Source organism: Gracilinanus agilis, chromosome 1, assembly GCF_016433145.1.
Source record: "Gracilinanus agilis isolate LMUSP501 chromosome 1, AgileGrace, whole genome shotgun sequence".
Lineage (NCBI taxonomy): Eukaryota > Metazoa > Chordata > Mammalia > Didelphimorphia > Didelphidae > Gracilinanus > Gracilinanus agilis.
This window is the reverse complement of record NC_058130.1, coordinates 252867059-252885230: the sequence shown is the minus strand read 5'-3', so window position 1 is coordinate 252885230 and position 18172 is coordinate 252867059. Positions and strand designations below refer to the sequence as shown.

The window sequence follows — 18172 nt, the reverse complement described above, 5'->3', positions numbered from 1 at the left end:
CCATTGTTGTCACCGTCTGTGAGGGCCAGTGCTTCATGCTCTATGGCTACCAGGTGAGGACCAACACCTCTGCTGTGAGGGCTTGCCTAGCCCTTTTCAGGGCTCCTCATCTATCTTTGGTAACCACCTTTCACCCAAATCTCAGCGGTGGCTCCCAGAAGCCATAGCCTGTGCAGCAGCCACATCCCAGGAAAACTGTCTCTTTAGACCAGTGAAAACAGGTTGAGGGTAACTGATAAGCCTCAGACTTGTTGGTGAATTAGGGGAATGTGAAGACTTCCTACAGTGGAATGAGAGGATGAGAATGATTTGTTCTAATGGTCAAGCAGGTGGCTGGAGCAGGTGGCTGGAGCAGGTGCTAGGCAGTGCTTAGAGTCTGGGCAGAGATCAAGGGTGCCAGGGTCATCTCCTGCATCCTGGGCCATTTGGCGCTCAGCTCAGCCTAGCTTTTGTTCTGCCACTGGACTTGGATGACTCTGGAAGACAGTGAGGCTGATGATTCTGTGCAATCCTGCCTCAGTTAAATCCAACTCACTTAAAAGTGAAGATATCATCCCATGATGTCATTGAGCCTCGTTGCAAACAAAAAATGAGCAATATATATGTGTGTGGTGGTGTGTGTGTGTGTGATACATACACACACACACACACATACATACACACAAACATTTATATATGATATAAACAAATTTTATATATTTTTTACACGTATGTGTATATACACACACACATATACTAAAAAAAACTTTTTAAAGAAAAGCAACCTCTACTATCACTTAACCAATGACCTTCTGCCAAACCAGTCTATTTAACCCCATGCCCAAGCAGCTTGAAAAGCTGGCCCTCAGATGTTCATGCCTTTTTTTTTTTTTTTTTAAGCTGAAAGGCCTTCACCTGTTTATAACTACTTTTGCAGCCCCTGGAAATTCCATATAACCAAAGGAGGAAAAAACCCTTTAATAAAAATTAGCCTCATACTGTCTCCAACCTAGGCCTCTTTCACTGTGTGGGTAATTTTGTGCTACCACCATCCAAGAGAAGGGAGGACATGGGGCTGATGGCAAGAAGAAAATGTTCTCCAAGCCTTAGGGCCATGCTTTTCCCCTGCTCTCTTTCACTTGTGCCCTTCTCTCCTTCGTGTTCTTCTAGATAGCAAGTTGTGATTTTTACCTTAAGTCTCATATTTCTCTGTCCTTCATTAGCCAGTTCTCTGCAGTTTCTACTTCCTAGTTTACTCATTTGATAAGCACTTGCTTTGTGTTGGGCATGAGGGAGAGAGAGAGAGAGAGAGAGAGGAAGGGAGGGAAGGAGGGAGGGAGGGAGAGAGAGAGAGAGAGAGAAGAGAAGAGGAGAGGAGAGGAGAGGAGAGGAGAGGAGAGGAGAGGAGAGGAGAGGAGAGGAGAGCAAAAAGATGATGAAGTTCGTGTATTCCAGTTCTGATTTACTAGAGAGGAGATTAGAATAGACACAGATCCAACCCTCCCTGCAAAACCACCATATTACCAGGGATTGAGAGATACAAACAGTGGTATGTGTATAAATGCTGAGACTGAAGCTGTGCCAAGCAGGGGCCATTAAGGAGGTGGTAGTATTTGAGTTGAATTTGAAAAAAAGCGTCCAAGAGGCAAGCAAAAGGGAGAGGAAAGGTGTTCCAGACAAAATATGACTGCCACAGCTTCCACCTTATCCTCGGTGATTCGGTCAAGTCTTAGTGACACTCCAACAAATTAACCACAGGAGCTAGGTGGGGACCTCACCTTGCTCCCGAGATGTTGGTATTCAGATGAATAGGGGCAAGAATAAAAACCTCCGAGAAGATGCCCAGAATATCATGGTGGCATTCAGAGGAAGAATTGTGGGAGGAGAAACACAGAAGAAAAACAACTGCTTGAGCACATGGGTTGATGGGGTTATTATTGGGGATGTAGACACTAAACGATAACTCTAGTCCAACAATCAATAATATGGAATTAGGCTTGATCAATGATACATGTAAAACCCAGTGGAATTGTGCGTCGGCTAAGGGGGGGTAGGGAGACGGGAGAGGGAAAGAACATGAAACATGTAATTATGGGAAAATATTCAAAATAAAAACTTAAAAAATATATATCATGATGGCGCAGTGATAGAGCTCTGGACCCAGAATTGGGAAGACCCAAGTTCAAGTCTGACTTCAGACACTATCTCTGATTCTGGACAAGCACATATCAATTTTCTTATTCTTAAAAATGGGTTATTAATACCCCCCAGGGTGGTTGTGAAGATCAAATGAGATAATACTTTGTAAAGTGCTTAGCACAGTGCCTGGTTCAGAATAAGCATTATATACATGTTAGCTATTGTTATTATTAATGTCTATATGGATCCAAGGAAAACTCAGTAGAAATCTTTATTTTAAAAAATATACCACTTTATTTTTCCATTATGTCATTTCATCATAATTTCACATAAAAATGATTTTTCTTTAAAAATAGTAAATGCTTCACATTGTACATCTTAAAAGGGGGCCTTGTCAGTCCCATGTGGAGCATGTCTACCAAAGAAATGAAAACATACCAAGGGCACATGAGAGACTAGTGCTGTTGTGACCTCTCAACCTGGGGCAGACCTGTGCTTGGTTCCACATCTCTCACTTCATCCTCTTCTCCAGGCATCCCCCTTTATGCCTCCCCTTCTCCCCTGAGGGGAGCTGGCAGCATTGGAGCCACAGTATAAACAATACAGTTCCCTCCAAAATGTGCCTCCTTGCTAACCTCAGAAGCCACACGGCCTCGCTGGATGGGAAGGTACAGGGTGTGTGCCAGCTCAGAGCCCCAGGGTCTCTCATCTGTCTAGGGGTGGCCATATTTGCCCACTCCTCAGAGGCTGGGGCTTCAGTTTTATAGGGCTATAACCCCCAGACACAACACATTTTAGCACAGTCCTCTGGGATGGAAGGAGCGGAGTGCAATTTCCTAATCTCCTTGGGTCTGATTGTCTAAGCTGCATTTTTATTGAGTTTGTAAGAATGGATCCTGGCTCTGGGTGTGTGGGTGATAAAAGTCACCATGGCCAAAAATTTAATTGGCTAGTGGTCAATCTTCTGGTCATAAAGCGTGTGCACCCATAGCTAGGGCCTGTCCTCAAATAGCAGATGGGGCCTAGAGTGCTTGGTCAGACCCATCAGAGCTGCTCACTGGGTGAGGCACTGGACTAGGCTTGGGTGAGAGGCCCAGAGAACGAGAGCTGATTTTGTGTCAGTCATCACAGCTGGGACTCAGGCTTTTCTGCATTGGTCCACGGAGCACGCTTGGTTGCTCCCTATGAAGTCTCAGAAGTAGGGGCTGTGGCACAGGCTCTCTTTGTCCCCGAGGCCTGGCAGTCAGGCCGTGTACATGGGGGATAGTGATCTTCCTGAGAATTGGCTGGTGCTAGGAGACCAAGCTCTGGGGAGAAGAAACTGAATCTCATCAAGGGCCAGGCCTGGGCCCAAATCCCAAAGGTGGCATGTCCCCTCTGGCATCAGGAAACACCAGGGAAGCCGCTGATGTGTACACAGCTTCCCGGCAAACAGAAATTTGGAGGTGTCTTTGGAGACTTCCTGGCCCAGACCTTCCTTCAATAAGATCCTCTGCATGATAATAGGCTTGAGGGGTCATCAGAGATCATCTTGTCCAAACCTTCTCAATTTCCAGAGGAAGGACAGTGGTTCAGAGCCTGGGCCAGAGTCACACAGCTGGTGGATGACAGCTTAAGTCTTTTGACATGAAGTAGTGCTTCTTCAAAGAAATTATCTTTTCCCCTTTTCATTAAGCCCTAATTTCTGGCTGGTTTTGCCCTTGCATTTTCAGATTTGCCTAAAGAGCCTCAGTAACAGGAAACCCACCAACTTCCTTCTCTTCCTCAAAGACTCGTTAAATCTATTTCCTTGGCTAAACCCAGCTTCTGAGAAGAAAAAAACTATGACTTGGAGTTCCTTCAGGGACTCTTCTCAATTCCCAGAAAACCTCACAGTCTTGGACTTGCTGGGCACTCATCTCCCCCTGGAGCCAGACAGAGGATTCAAAATAAGCCTCCCCCAAACTTCAGTGAACCCCTACATTACTGCCCTTCCCTCCCTCTGTTCCTGGGGAGAGTGAGTTCTCAGAGAGGCCTGAGTGACCTCCTGACAGTCACAGAAGGGTGCAGAAGATGCTGCGGCTGCTGGGGCACCTGCCTTCCACTCGGGTACTAATTCTGGTCGTGACGGTTGCCACCTTCTGGCTGTTGTGGGCTGTAGAGATGCTTCTTGCTGTGTCTTCAATCTGAGGCCTCGCAGGGGGATTCTCTAACTTCCAAGGGATGTCAGACCTGTGGGGCCAAGACACAAGGGTGAGTTCCCAGAGAAGATGGGGAGATCCAGAAACAGAAGTGAAAGCCCAGCTCAAAACCCACATCTTCCCTCAAAGCCCTTCCATCAGCTCCCAGAGCTACAAATAAATTTAAATGTGTAAATTCCTGGAGCACCCTCTGTATCACGTGAGTGACCCCAGCCTGTCCTCAAGAGTGCAGGCTAATCAGGGGAAGAAGGCAGGTGCACAAATAACCACAACACAGATGGCAAGATCCCAAGAAAAGCCATCAGATCACAGATGCAGAGCAGGAAGGGACCTCAGATCATTGGATTTTATCTTCTAATCTCAGAGGTGGGGAAACTGAGGCCTGGAGAGGGAAGGTAACTTGCCACAAAAGCATAAAGGGCTGTGACTTGAGCTAGGGAAAAGATAAAAAATAAGGGCTAACTAAAGGGATGTGACCAATTTGTCCCCTTGTATGTCTTGTTGGTTGGCTTATCACTTTGACTCTGAAAAACTCACTGCTCTGGGATTTCATCTGGGTAGACAGCCCCTGCAATGATGTAGGCTGTGGCTGAAAAATTCATAAACTGGTGGCTAATTGGGAATAAGGCACTAAATGATTAGGGCAGGCTGCCAGGCCCACCCCCAAGATCTGACAGCGTGATAGGACCCAGCAGAGGGGGATCACCACTGCAGTACCTTGGAGACACACTTCTGAGGGGCTATGACTATACAAGGGGCCAGTGGACAAAAACCTTGTTGGCTGGCACTCAGAATGCCAGTGGCATCTCCCCACCAAACATCACCATCTTTAAGCACACAGGATGAGCCACTTTCTGAATACAGAGGTCTATCAGGGATCACAATCACGTCCCTGTCATCATGTCACTTGCTACCGAAGCAGTCCTGAGAATGATTTCAATGAGCCTGTACAGGAGAGGCTGAAATACTATTTGACTACAAAAAACAGGTGTTTTATCCACTTGTGCAATAATCTGTAAGTGCTGGGAGCAGCAACTTAACTGCCAACCCTCACACAAGTTAGTCTAGTTTTTACTTAAAACAGAACAAATTATATATAATATATAAGTAATATATAATATATCATAATGATATATAATATATAATGATATATAATAAAAGAATAAGAAGAGGATTCAGAACTTAAAATTTTAAAAATTGAATGCTAAAAAAAATAATAAATGTATTTTTTTAAAAAGATAGTATGGGGATGTTAGGTGGCTCAGTAGATTGAAAACAAGGCCCAGAGATGGGAGGTCCTGAGTTCAAATCTGGCCTCCAACACTTCCTTGCTGTGACCCTGGGCAAGTCCCTTAACCCCCATTGGGTTCTTCTGCCTTGGAACTGATACATAGTATTGATTTTAAGACACAATGGAAGGATTTAAAAAAAAAAAGAGAACTATTTCTATTTGGATCCCATCAAAAAAAAAGATGAGAATAAAATGATGATATAAGAGACTGTGTGGTGATAAAATACGGCTGGGTTAAAAATCTCAATTCTGACATAGGTTGGCCGTGACCCTGAGTAAGTCAGTGTCCTAAGAAATTCTCCAAGACTGAGTCACAGAGAAGGTACAGATCTGCATTGTTAGAGGAAGATAAATCCTCCCTGGGCATTCCTTAGACTACTGAAATCATAGATCCAGTAAAAAAAAAAAAATCATAAAGGCTTACACTTATATGCCACTTTCTATACATTATCAACCTTGTTTGATCTTTAAAACAATTTGTGGGTCACAGCTCTCATCGGGAAAGCCAACAGATTTGTGCCAATTTTTTTCCCTTTCCAAAAACAATAGCAAAAAAAAGAGGTGAAATCTTCTGTGTAACCAAGAGCTTCCAAGTTAGTCTTCGAGGGTACTGTGAGTCACAAGTGTCACCTAAAAGCTGTTTTTAAAACATCACTCACTTTGTACAACTAAGAAAACTAATCAACCCACTAGTCACCTGTGCCTCATCCTCCTCTCTGCTGAGAGTTAAACCTGTTCATACTGTTGTCTCCCTGAACGGCAGAGAAAATGCAGGCTTGGTTCCTGTACAAGAGCCAAGAATTTTAAGGGGCACAGTGGAGAGTGCCGAGCCTGGAGTCAGGGTGATCAAGTCTAGTTCAAGTCTAATTTTTTTTAACCCTACTTTCTGTCTTAGAATCAATACTAAGTATGGGCTCCAAGGCAGAAGAGTGGTAAGGGCTGGGCAATGAGGATTAAGAGACTTGCCCTAGATCTCCCATCTCTAGGCCTGGCTCTCAACCCACTGAGCCACCCAGCTGCCTTGAGTTCAGATTTTGCTCTAGACACTTACTACTGTGTGATCTTGGGCAAGTCCCTTTCTCTTTCTCAGCTTCAGATTCCTCATCTGTAAATCGGGGATAACAGCACCTACTTCCTGGGGTTGGTGTGAGGATAAAATGAATTAATATTTGTACAGCATGGTGCAAACTTAAAATCATAGAAATATTAGCTATAACCAGCCTTGGACAAACCAGCAGAAAGGGGTTTGAGGCCATCACTCCTACGCTTGCACAGTGAAGAAAGCAGGTTTAGAGCTGGAGCCCTGTGTGACGCTGGGGACATCACCTACACTCTTTAGACCTTAGTTGCCTCATCTGTAAAATAAAAGTTCTTTTAGCTTGGGCAGAAGGCTGGGAGAAAGAGAGAGGGACAAAAGACATATCCAAACAACTCTTAAGTCCAGGTAGGGTACGATTAAATCCAAATAGAGTGATATGAGAGATTTAAAGAATTGTGTCATGCTTTGGTCAGGCTTCTTGGAGGAGGCAGCAATCTGAATCTCTATCTTATCCTCACAGAGGATGTGGAAATATGGGGGAAGGCCCTCCTACATGTGGGTTGTGGTGAGTAAAAATGTGTGGAGGCAGGAGAGCTTGGGACAATATGAGAGCAGCATCTGGTCCTCTGGTTTGGATGGAAGACCAAGTACGGTACGGGGAGTAGACATTCAGGAAAAATGTTGAAAACACCCATTTGTGGAGGGTGCTGAGTACTAAGGAGTCGCCATTTTATCCTGTGTCCAATGGGGAGTCAGTATCAGAGTTTGGGCAGGGGAGCTGCATGCCTGGATGTGTGCCAGGAAAGGAGAAGGCTAGACAGAAGGCTGTTACAGCAGTAAGAGGGGGCCATATCTAGGGCTGGAACTAGAGGGGATGGCAGCAGGGGTGAAGCAGAAGGGGCATATAGCTGAGGTGGAACCAATAGGATCTGCCAACTGACTAGATGTGGAAGGGGGAAGGAAGAGATGATTTCAGTTCAATCCCTTTCACCCTCGCCTGCTATATACAGTTGTAACCTTTGGGGTAACTAATATGTACATATGTTACACTCTTATTTTGGATCTTGTGCTCCTTTGGATGGATGAAAATGGATGGTGTGCAGATGAAACATGGGAACTGTTAGCTTCTGGGATGTCTAAGGGAAGCAAAGTGCATTTTAATGGCAAGAAAACACATTTCACAATAACTACTTTAAAGTACTTTGTGTTCAACACTAAAGCTAAGGAGGAGAAAAAAAAACCTTGAAAATTACCCCCCACCAAATTGTAAGCATCTGAGGAAATGGTGGTCCCACCAAGGGAATGATGGAATGAAGAGGTAGGGGAAGGGGGAAAGGAAGATGAAGATCTGAGTTTTAGATGTGCTACTCTGGAATCAAGCTGCTTGGCTCCAGGTGTCTGTGTTCATGGGGGTCTGAGAGGCATTTTCCTCCCCAGGACACCTATGAAATTTAGGCCAGAATCTGGTGGCACAGGACAGAGGGAAGGCTGGCCCTTGTTCCTTGTTTTTGTGAAGTGAGTGGCTAAATTGCAGAACAAAGAACATGGATTGCCCTGGGAACACTGTTCTGGTCGTGATGGACCAGCTTCTGTCTAGGCCAACAGAAAGTGGCAGTGACTTACTTCTTGAAAGCCAAAAGCTTGTTGTTTTGAACTAAACAGTCTTCGAGATTGGAGACCTGTTGCAAAATGGTCTTTTTGGTCTTCCCTTGAAAGATCATATTTTCCTGCACCAAGCCTTTGACTTGATCAAGCATTATGATTCCATAATCCCGGAAGGAATGGATTCTGTTTTTGGTGATCTGAGGAAACAACCAAAGTCCAAACTTCATAAACATAGCAGGCAAGAAAGCAAAGCCACTTAGCCAGGACTAACAAGACAGCTCAGGCCATGGTGGCCCAAGGGGAACAATTCAGAAAAACATAAAGGAGTCACTCCTGAATTTCATACTGTCTCATTTTTCTGGAGGAGGCAATTCCCGATGCCTTCCTTAAATCCTGCTCACTTAAGCCAATTGTTCTCTATGCCCTTTTCTCCGTGGAACCAGGTGGAGAGCTCTTTAGAGAGTCAGCGTGAGATCATGTAAGGACAGTGGACATGGAATCAGAAAGACCAGAATTCAAATCCTGATTTTGATATATACCAGCTATATGACACTGGTCAAGTGACCCATCTCTGTGACTTCAGTCTCTCCATTTGTAAAATGAGGTTAGACTTCATGGCCTCTGAGGCCTCTTTCTGTTCTAAAACTATATCCTAGGATCCTTAGCAATCACTTTGTTTCTAGTAGGTCTTAGATCTTACCCTTCAAGGATCCAGGGTCTCACAAGGGTGGGTGAGTCCTCCTCCTCTTGACAGATATCCTATCCACCTCTGTGCCTTAGATGAGCTGCCATGGCCAAAAAAAAAGCCAATACTTGGGCCACGTGGCTGATCTGGGCACCTCTGACCTGAGCTGGTCCTTGGATGGCAGATACACAGTTCTCAGACCACACCAAAAACCTTTCCAGCCTGGTGAGCTGAGGCTGGATTCTACCCTTTAAAGGCCCCGGGTGCTCTCTCTGGGTGCCTAACCCGAGGAGGGATTGGAAAAGTACTGCTCAGAGGGCCTTGGAGGTACACATACAAATTAGCTTGTTTGATTTCCTTTGGGTTTGAATTGTGTGATCCCACAGCTGGCAGGGATTGAGGTGAAGATCGCTGGGAATGACTTCACGCTTGCCTGCCTTCTGGTAAGGGTGGCCCAAAGGGGAGCAGCACTGGGCACCGGAAAGGCGTGCAGGCTTCAGAGGAGAAGCGAGTGTGGCATTGTCTGTCTCCGTCTCTTCTCCCAGAGGCAGGGGTGAAGCCTTTCAGGTGACAGACAGATGGAGGGGGAGAGCAATGAAAAAACCAAAGGTGGACACACGCAGTAAAGAGAGCCTCAGGGAAGGCTTCAAAAAAGAGGTGATACGTGAGCCTTGAAGAGCCAAAGACTATAACCTGACAGGCTTCACCCTGGTCTTGCCAAGAGACGGAGATAGTCAAGGGGCACACTTGCTCTCGGCATTGGGGCTGCCTGCACCCGTGCCCAGCAGGGCCCCCTGCCCACATCCATCCTTTCCCAGTCCTGAGCCGGGGCTGGGGCTCCTGAAAGGGTCGGGGAAGACTCCTCACTACCCTGCCCACTGCCTGCGTTTCTAGTGAGAAAAGATGTGCCAGTATGAGAGGGCCTGGCAAGGGCCTGGGCCCGCACCTTCATGTTGGCCGCTTGGAGTAACTGCAGCCCACAGCCTCGGTTGCCGATGATGTCATTTTCTAGGATGGCCCCATCCCCTTTGGAGGACACTCCGGGGCCGCCATTGTCATAGATGCCGTTTCCACGGAGCTCCACCCTGCACTCGGCCTCCACGAGGACCCCGCTGAGATGGTTGCAGGAGATGCTGTTGTTGGCGACGCGGGTGAGCTGGGTGCTCTGCAGCACGACCAGCCCACTCTCCTGGTTGGCATGGATGACGTTGGCAATGATGTTCAGGGCTTCATTGCTCTTGACATAGAGCCCGGCGGCTAGTGGAGAGAAGAACATTCATGCATTGGTCATGGGGTCATGTGGGAGGGAGGCCTTCTCCTAGCCAACAAGGTAAAAATCAGCATGTTTGGAAAACTCATTCCACAGCTGCATAATTTGGAATGGAGCACACAAATCAAACTTCCACAGACAGCAGAGTGCAAATCCTTTAGAGAAGAGGAAAGCCAGGCTACAGTGGGGTGGCTTCATGTGGAAGTGTGGGGAAGACAGTTCAAATCCTGCCGTACTGGCTCTGGGACCCTGGGGAAGTCACAATTTCTATTTGCCTCAGTTTCCTCACCTGTAAAATGGGGATAATACCTATTTCCTGGGGGTTGTTATGAAGTTCAAATGAAATAATATTTGTAAAGTATTTTATAAACCTTAAAGTCTATATAAATGCTAGGTTTAAAAAGTTATATTTACTATTTGTTTTTTAAACACAGATGTTACACTGAATGGCACAGTTAGAATGTACCAGTTAAGATAATGCTCCCTTTGCAAGGGCCGGCCTACGTGTACCAATGGGGATAGTGCTCAAGGATCACTCCCAACAGGGCTGGACCAAATCCATAAACATCCACCCTTCCAGTGACTGGTTATGGGATGGTAGATCTCTGCCCGCAGGCCTGGCCCATGTTAGCACTCTACTAGGCAGGAGAGCGGGGACAGAAACAGGCTCCAGGTGATGGACTGCAGCCAGTGGGGGAGCCTCATTGGTCCCTGGGGACACGCTCATCAGAGAGGATAGCCACAGTTATCCAGGTGCTGGAACTGCATTGTTTGTGAATCGCTTTGTTTTCTAAGTACAGCCTAGATTCAGACATCTTTCTCCAGGACTCAGTTTCCCATCTAGAAAATGAAAGTTGGACTAGGGGCCCTTTTGGTCCCAATATCCTTCAAATCTAGCCTCTTCTCTCTTTTTCACGTGGGCTTAGGTCTTCACCACCTCTTGCCTAGGCTATTATCATGGCTTCCTAATTGGTCTCCTTGCCTTAATCTGGGGCTCATGGATAGATTTCAGGCTCGAGGTGAAAAAATACATCTTTATTTTATTAACCTCTAGCTGAAATTGGGCATTTTCTTCAATTATGAATTATTATTATTTTAAAATCCTTACCTTCTGCCTTAGAATTGATATTGTGCATTGGTTCCAAGGCAAAAGAACAGTAAGGGCTAGGCAATGGAATTAAATGACTTGCCAAAAGTCACCCAACTAGGAAATGTCTTAAGGCCAGATTTGAACCTAGGCCCTCCCATCTCTAGGCCTGGCTTTTAGTCATTCATCTGCCCCAAGTATGAATTATTTTTAAATAGTACTACTCAGAGTGAGGGTCCACAGGTTTCCCCTGACTGCCAAAGGGGTCCACAATACAAATGAGGCTAAGAAACTCAGCTCTAGTCCTTCTCTTCTTTAATCCACCCTTCATACAACTAACACAACCATCTTCCCAAAGCATAGTTCTGGCCATGCCACACCACAGCTCACAAACCTTCAGAGACCCCCCAGTACCTCAAGGATGAAATGCAAACTTTTTCTTCCACTGGAATTTTCAGCACTCCACAAGTCTAGTTCCTACCTTATTTTTTAACCTCTTTCATGCTAATTCCCATGATGAACTCCAGGTTGCAAACACTCTGGACTACTATATGATGTTCTACCATCCATGCCCATTGATTCCCACAGGTCATCTGCCAGGCCTCATAGGGACGTCTTGCTCATTTCTAATTCTCAGAACTCTTATCATGACTCACTCAGCTCTGATGTCACCTCCTCTGTGAAATCTCCCCTGATTCTTCAGCTCCCTCTACTCCAGTTTTTATTGCTCTCATTCCTTAATTTACCTTATATTATACTTATTTGCATATATGCCAGGTGATCCAGTGGATAGAGCACTGGGCCTGGAGCGAGAAGATCTGATTTCAAATCGGGCCTCAGACACTTACTGGCTGTGTGTGACCCTGGGCAAGTTAACCCTGTTTGCCTCACTTTCCTCATCTGAAAAATGAGTTGGGAGAAAGAAATGGCAAACCATTTCAGGATAACTGCCAAGAAAACTCCAAATGGGTTCATGAAGAGTCAGAAACACAACTAAATGGAACAAACAACAACTAATATATGCAGTATCACTGCCCCTCTACTGCCTGCCTCCTGCCCCACCCCAGCATAATGAAAGGTCTTTGAGTACAGGAGTTCTCTTGCTTTTGCCTTTGTTTCCTCAGTACGTGGTTGAATACCTGGCATGTAAAAAGTATTTAATAAATGTTGAATCAAATAGTTTTTCTCTTCAATGCAAAATTGATCTAAAGCTTTAGAGAGCAAGTTTGGGAACTGAATCTGGGCCTTCTTTATGGTAGGGCTGAGCCCTGTCTTACTGGGCCCTTGGGGACTTTGTTTTTATGCTCAAGTTGGGAGGAAGGAGAATGTTTATAAATTCTTGGTTGGCTCTTTGACCACTTGGGCTGAAACTTATCTCTCTTAATTCTTCCATGAGATTTAGTCTCCCATTTATGTGGCTGGGACATTAGATGCACCTTGTATAATAGTATGGTGCAGTGCTTCAGTTTAGTTGGCCCATGGAGAGTCTCATGACTGTAATTTCTCAATTTCTGGGGACCCACGAAAGCCAACTGGAAGACAATAAATTTGGACAAGATCAAAGAATCACAGACTGAGAGCTGGAAAGAACCTCAAGTATTCTCTTGTCTAATTCCCTCATTTTGCAGATGAGAAAATAGGTCCAGGTCACACAGGTAATAAGCAGTAGAGGTAGGACTTGAATCCATGTCCTCTGATTCCAAATCTAGCATTCTTTCTACTGGTCCAAGTTTCCTGAGGTTCCTTCCAGCTTGGGGCATCAGTTGGGTAAAATACCAAAGGAATTATTGATTCTGTCAGTGAAGGAGAAATGAAAGGTTAGGAGGTGCCAGGAGTCTGTTTGCTACTCCTGCCCAATCCATGTCCTTTTCTCTCCATAAAATGGTACCCTAGTGTTAGTCAGCATCCACTTGGGCTGGGGGGAAAAGAGGGATGCTTGCTTACCTCTGGTTTGTCAATTGTCTTTTAAATTGACCCAATCTCTCTGTTGGAGAGTAGAGACATAACAGGGTGAGGAAATCACTTTACTGACATCTAAAAATTTTACATTCCATTCAAATGGTTTTTAAAAAAATTAATATTGGGGCAGCTAGGTAGCATACTAGATAAAGCACTAAGCATAGAGTTGGGAGGCCTTGGGTTCAAATCTGCAGACACATCATAGTTGCATGACCCTGGGCAAGTCACTTAACCCCAATTGCCTGGCCCTTGCTACTCATCTAACTTAGAACTGACACCAAGACAGAAGGTAAGGGTAAAAAAAATGATGCTGTTTTGTGCATCTTTAAGTGCATATTTTGAGATGAGAGAAAATATCTGCCCTCTTTAATAAACAAGCAGGCTTGGCAGTGAGTTAGAAACCTGCAGAAACTGGTAAAGAACTTAATCTTGTTGAAATGTAAATCATCAATAAGGAATAATAACTCAGATTTGGCAGGACAAGGGGCTAGGGGAGAAGGTGGCTAGAGCAAGCATGGATGTAGCTTAGAACCTTTCTTCCTTTAGGTCCCTGTTTAAATTTCACCTTCAGTAGGAAGCCTTCCCCATCCCCACTTAACTCCAGTGCCTTCCCTCTGTCAATGATCTCCCTTTTATCCTGCGTATAGTTTGCCTTGTACATGTTTATTTACAGGTTGTCTCCCCCATTAGATTGTGAGCTCCTGGAGGGCGGAGTCTTTCTTTGGCCTCTTTTTGTAGCCCCAGCATTTAGCACCGTACCTGACACAAAGTAGAATCTTAATAAATGTTATTTGATCTCTTCCCAGCCTACCACAGAAATCCCAATGGAATGGTATAAAAGATAAGTTAGTTACACTGTTTTAATTAGGATATACTCGTTGTTTTATTACTATTTTGTGTGTGTATTACCTCTGCATGGAATCCTCTTAGATGGCTAGAATTCTAATGATAAGTTATAGTCACAGTAGAATTCATGAGAAGGAATAACCCCAATTATTAATTTAATTGAATCATTGTATATGAGAATCATTAATAAACAATCACATTGTGAGTAATAATTGCAAAGAAAATCCTCTAAAGTTCCTTAGCAAGATATCCTTGTCAACAGGAGCTGTGCACATGCATCCTGCATCCTGAAAGGTGTCCAGATAGTATGATCTCTCAGTTGACTTTAAAGCTACAAGACCCTGACTTTTACTATACGTAGAATTGATTATTACTTTATAGAATAGACCTTAAAAAACAGAGACATTCTCTGGTCACCCCTTCTTTAGCCTCTTCCTTTTTTAGGGGGAGGAGGGCTGTGTAATCTGACTGTATACTGATTGATGCCTAAGCACTGGGTCCTTGGCCAAGCTAGGCTGGGCCTGAACCCTGACATTTTGTAATTTACAATTTTCTATAAATAAATGTCAGTATGGCTCAGATAATTGCTTCCCAGTATTTATTTTTCATTTTTACAATAGTAAGTTATTGTCTTTCTCATCCAGAAAGCTATGTGACTGGGTTTTCTCCCTTGGGGTCGGTCTACTCCCAACACATATCTAACTTATTCTTCTACTAGTGGATATCGCCAATTAGAGAAGCATGCCATTTTTGGTTTTAATAAGTAGTGCCTTATTATTCTTAGTGCTAGTAATAATAATGATAGTTAGGATTCACATGGAACTTTAAGGTTTTATGCCACCTCACTTAATCTTCAAACAAAACCCTGTGGGATAGGTATTATTACTATTATCATCCACCTTTTATAGATAAAACTGAAGCTGAAAGAGATAAGTGACTTGCCTGGGGTCATGTAGTTAAAGGGAGAATATGAACAGGACCCACTATATTATTTAGATAATTCTGTAGCTCTAGAGCTTTGGAACTCATTATGAGCCAACTTCTGTTGTCAAATATCCTTATATGTGGATTAGAAAAGTGGGGCAGTAAACTCCATCATTCTTCCCAGCTCTAGGGTTTTAACGTATCTTTGAGTGTTACATTCAGGTGGCCTGAAGTTAGAAAGACTCATCTCCCTGACTTCAAATCTAGCCTCAGAAACTTAACTAGCTGTGTGACCCTGGGCAAGTTGCTTAACCTGGAGCCCTTGTTTTCTCATTTATAAAATGAGTTGGAGATGGAAATGGCAAACCACTCCAGTATCTCTGCCAAGAGAACTCCAACTAGGGTCACAAAGAATCAAACACGACTGAAAAGACTCAACAAGTGCCACACTCACCTCCATTGTGGTTAATACTGTTAGATTCAATAAGAGCCACGCTGACTGGCCGCCTGGAGGAGAAGTGATCATCTTCACTCTCCAGTTCATTTTCCCAGTTGAAAGCTTCACCTTCATCAATGAAATTTTCATTGTTTCCTTGGTTAATGAGGTAATCATTAGCATCATCCTTCTGACAAAACACAGCAACCCCATAGATGCTGTTATGGGCAATCTGGTTGCTTGTGATGTGTGGGAGACTTGAGGACATGATCCACATGCCACAGCCTTTGTTACCTAGGACAGACCAAATATAAGGAGTGTTAAAACAGAGATTGTTGCATCTTATTTATATCTACTGTATAGAAAAAGTAATCTGGTTGCTTCTCATTTAAGGATATAAAATCTTTAACATATTTCATGTTAGCCTCCTATGAGATGCTGAAAACTCCTAACAGGGCCCCTGAGCTTTTCTGCGAACATGGAGTGTTGAGCATTCAGTGATTCAGCTCTTCTTCTGACACTAAGCTTTTTCCATCTTGTTAAAGTTCAGGCAGAAGCATCACTGTGTATGGGACTCTGAAAGTTGGTGTGTGCTTATTCTAAACAAAACTGAATAAAATGGGACCACAGGAGCCTCAACTTCATTCTAATTCATGAAAGACAAGGAATAGGGACATAGGCAGCTCATTTTATATTTACTGTGTTTTTTCTTCTCCAACAAAATACTTGTTTCTAACTTTCTTAGAGATGAACATTAAACATTTGAAATGTCAATTTTAATAAAAATAAAATCTTATATTTAAAAAGCATTTTCTATTTTCTAAAGAAATTTAGGTGCATGTGTATGTGTGTATATAAATGTGTATATGTGTTTGTGTATATATATGTATATTTATGTATATATATATTCTCCCCTTTTTATTTTCATGACACTCAGGAGGTATGATTAGGTAACTATACTGACCCCAATTTATAAGTGATAGACCTAAAGCCTAATGAGTTGTCCAAGGTCACATACAAAGAGTAAGTGGCAAAGCCAGGACTAGAATTTTATACTGATCTGTTCTACTTTTTCCAAGAAGAAGATGAGGCCACATGACTCCCAGCTCTAAAATCTCATGTTTCTGTGCCTGAAGACAATTTCACATTCACATACAAGCATTTCCCAGAAAGGGAAATACAAATCCTCCCCTATAAATTGTGGATAATAATACCTATACAACCTACCTCACGGGGTTTTTGCAAGGCTAAAATAAGAGAATGTGCCAGAGAGTGGAAACTACTTTGCAATCTTTAAAGAACTATAATAGTATCTTTCTATGATCTTTTTGCTAATCATTAACAACCAGGTTTTGAACTATCAGCTTGAAAAGAGATTTTTTTAAGGCTCTTTTTAAGTTTCACAGCCAAACTCTTTTGCCCAGCCCATCAGATCTCAGCAGAGATTCTGCCAAAAACAGTGGCAAGTTAGTCATGTATCCCTGCAAATATCACTGCAACCCTGAAATCAAAGAGGAGATGCTTAATGCTCTCTGTCCTCATTAATGTCTAACTTTGCAGTTCTTTGCAACTCTGATCTTCCTCATAACATGTGAAGGAAAACCAGGTTAGGAAGAGTTTTTTAAAAAGTCTACTTCACTTTGTTCTGGGAAAACAAAGTCAAAAATTACAAATATAAAATAAAACTGATTCACAACCATGTAATGCTATTAAGGGGGCATGAGTTTTAGTTCTCTTCAAACTAGTCAGTTTATGATATACTTTAACACCTTTCTTCATCCCCACACCTCAAATGGAAACATTTTCTTATATCTTCTTTCTCTTTCTTTCCCTTTTTCTTTCTTTCCATTCTTTCTCTCCCTTTCTCTCTCCTTCCTTCCTGTAAAAAGTAAATCAAACTATCTTTGTCTATCAATCAGCAATTTTAAATTAATCAACCAAAAACTTAAACACCCCTACTTAACACTAAGTAAGTAAGTTCCCAAATCACTTACTAAAAGTGAGTGACAACTCCAGAGGCCATGCTCCTGCCCTAAGGCAAATTTAAAGACTGCAATTGGTTCCAGTAAAGTGGAGGAAGGGACAGGAAGTGACATGGAAAAAGGATTATAAAAAGTCCTGAACTTCCTGTCCAAAAGGTCTTCAGCTTGGGTCTTTGGCTTGAATCTTTGGCTGGTGACTTGCCTCTTGGAGGTGGCTTTGGACTTGGACCTCAGCTTCAATGGGGGACCTTGGCTCTTGGGCTACTTCTGGAAGGACTGCTCCTGGATCTTCTCCTTTGAATTTCATGTTGGATGAGTGAGTAGCTGGCCTTCCCTTCCTGGCTCCTGGAGAGATTAGTTCCAGGGAGGCCTCCTTCTCCTGGAGGAGGCTGCATTGGTGGAACCTTTGTATAAGATATCACCAGATCCTCTGACTGATGGTTAATGAGCCCTGCTGGGGCTGAGCAGGACACCAGAGCAACATTTAGTGTGATCGATTAGACATTTTCTCTACTCTCTTCTTACATTTCTCTACTTTCACTCTTTCCACCTCTTTGTAAATAAAAGCTACTAAAAGTCATTTTTACTTGAGCTATAATATTTTAATCAGTGACCACAATATTAACTTAGAATTCTCATATTTTAGTCAAATCCTAAATTTAATTCCTTACATTCCTTCCTTCTTTCCTTCCCTCCCTCCCTTCTTCCTTTCTCTTTCTTTCTCCCTCATTTTCTTCCTGCCTCTCAACT

The 18172-nt window shown here is 43.5% G+C and overlaps 1 protein-coding gene across 2 annotated transcripts in view; it reads right to left on the bottom strand.

Annotated features, from left to right (window-relative positions):
• Nucleotides 1-2486: 2486 nt before the first annotated feature.
• The window catches only part of FBXO10 (F-box protein 10), a 67861-nt gene continuing 52175 nt past the window's right edge, over nucleotides 2487-18172 (bottom strand). For both annotated transcript variants that reach the window (XM_044660956.1, XM_044660948.1), the window contains 4 exons: nucleotides 15459-15734; nucleotides 9865-10175; nucleotides 8252-8430; nucleotides 2487-4329 (listed from right to left, as the gene is read on the bottom strand). In XM_044660956.1, the coding sequence (XP_044516891.1) occupies nucleotides 4152-4329; nucleotides 8252-8430; nucleotides 9865-10175; nucleotides 15459-15734 (944 nt within the window). In that variant the 3' untranslated portion in view covers nucleotides 2487-4151. The remainder of the gene's footprint in view (nucleotides 4330-8251; nucleotides 8431-9864; nucleotides 10176-15458; nucleotides 15735-18172) is intronic.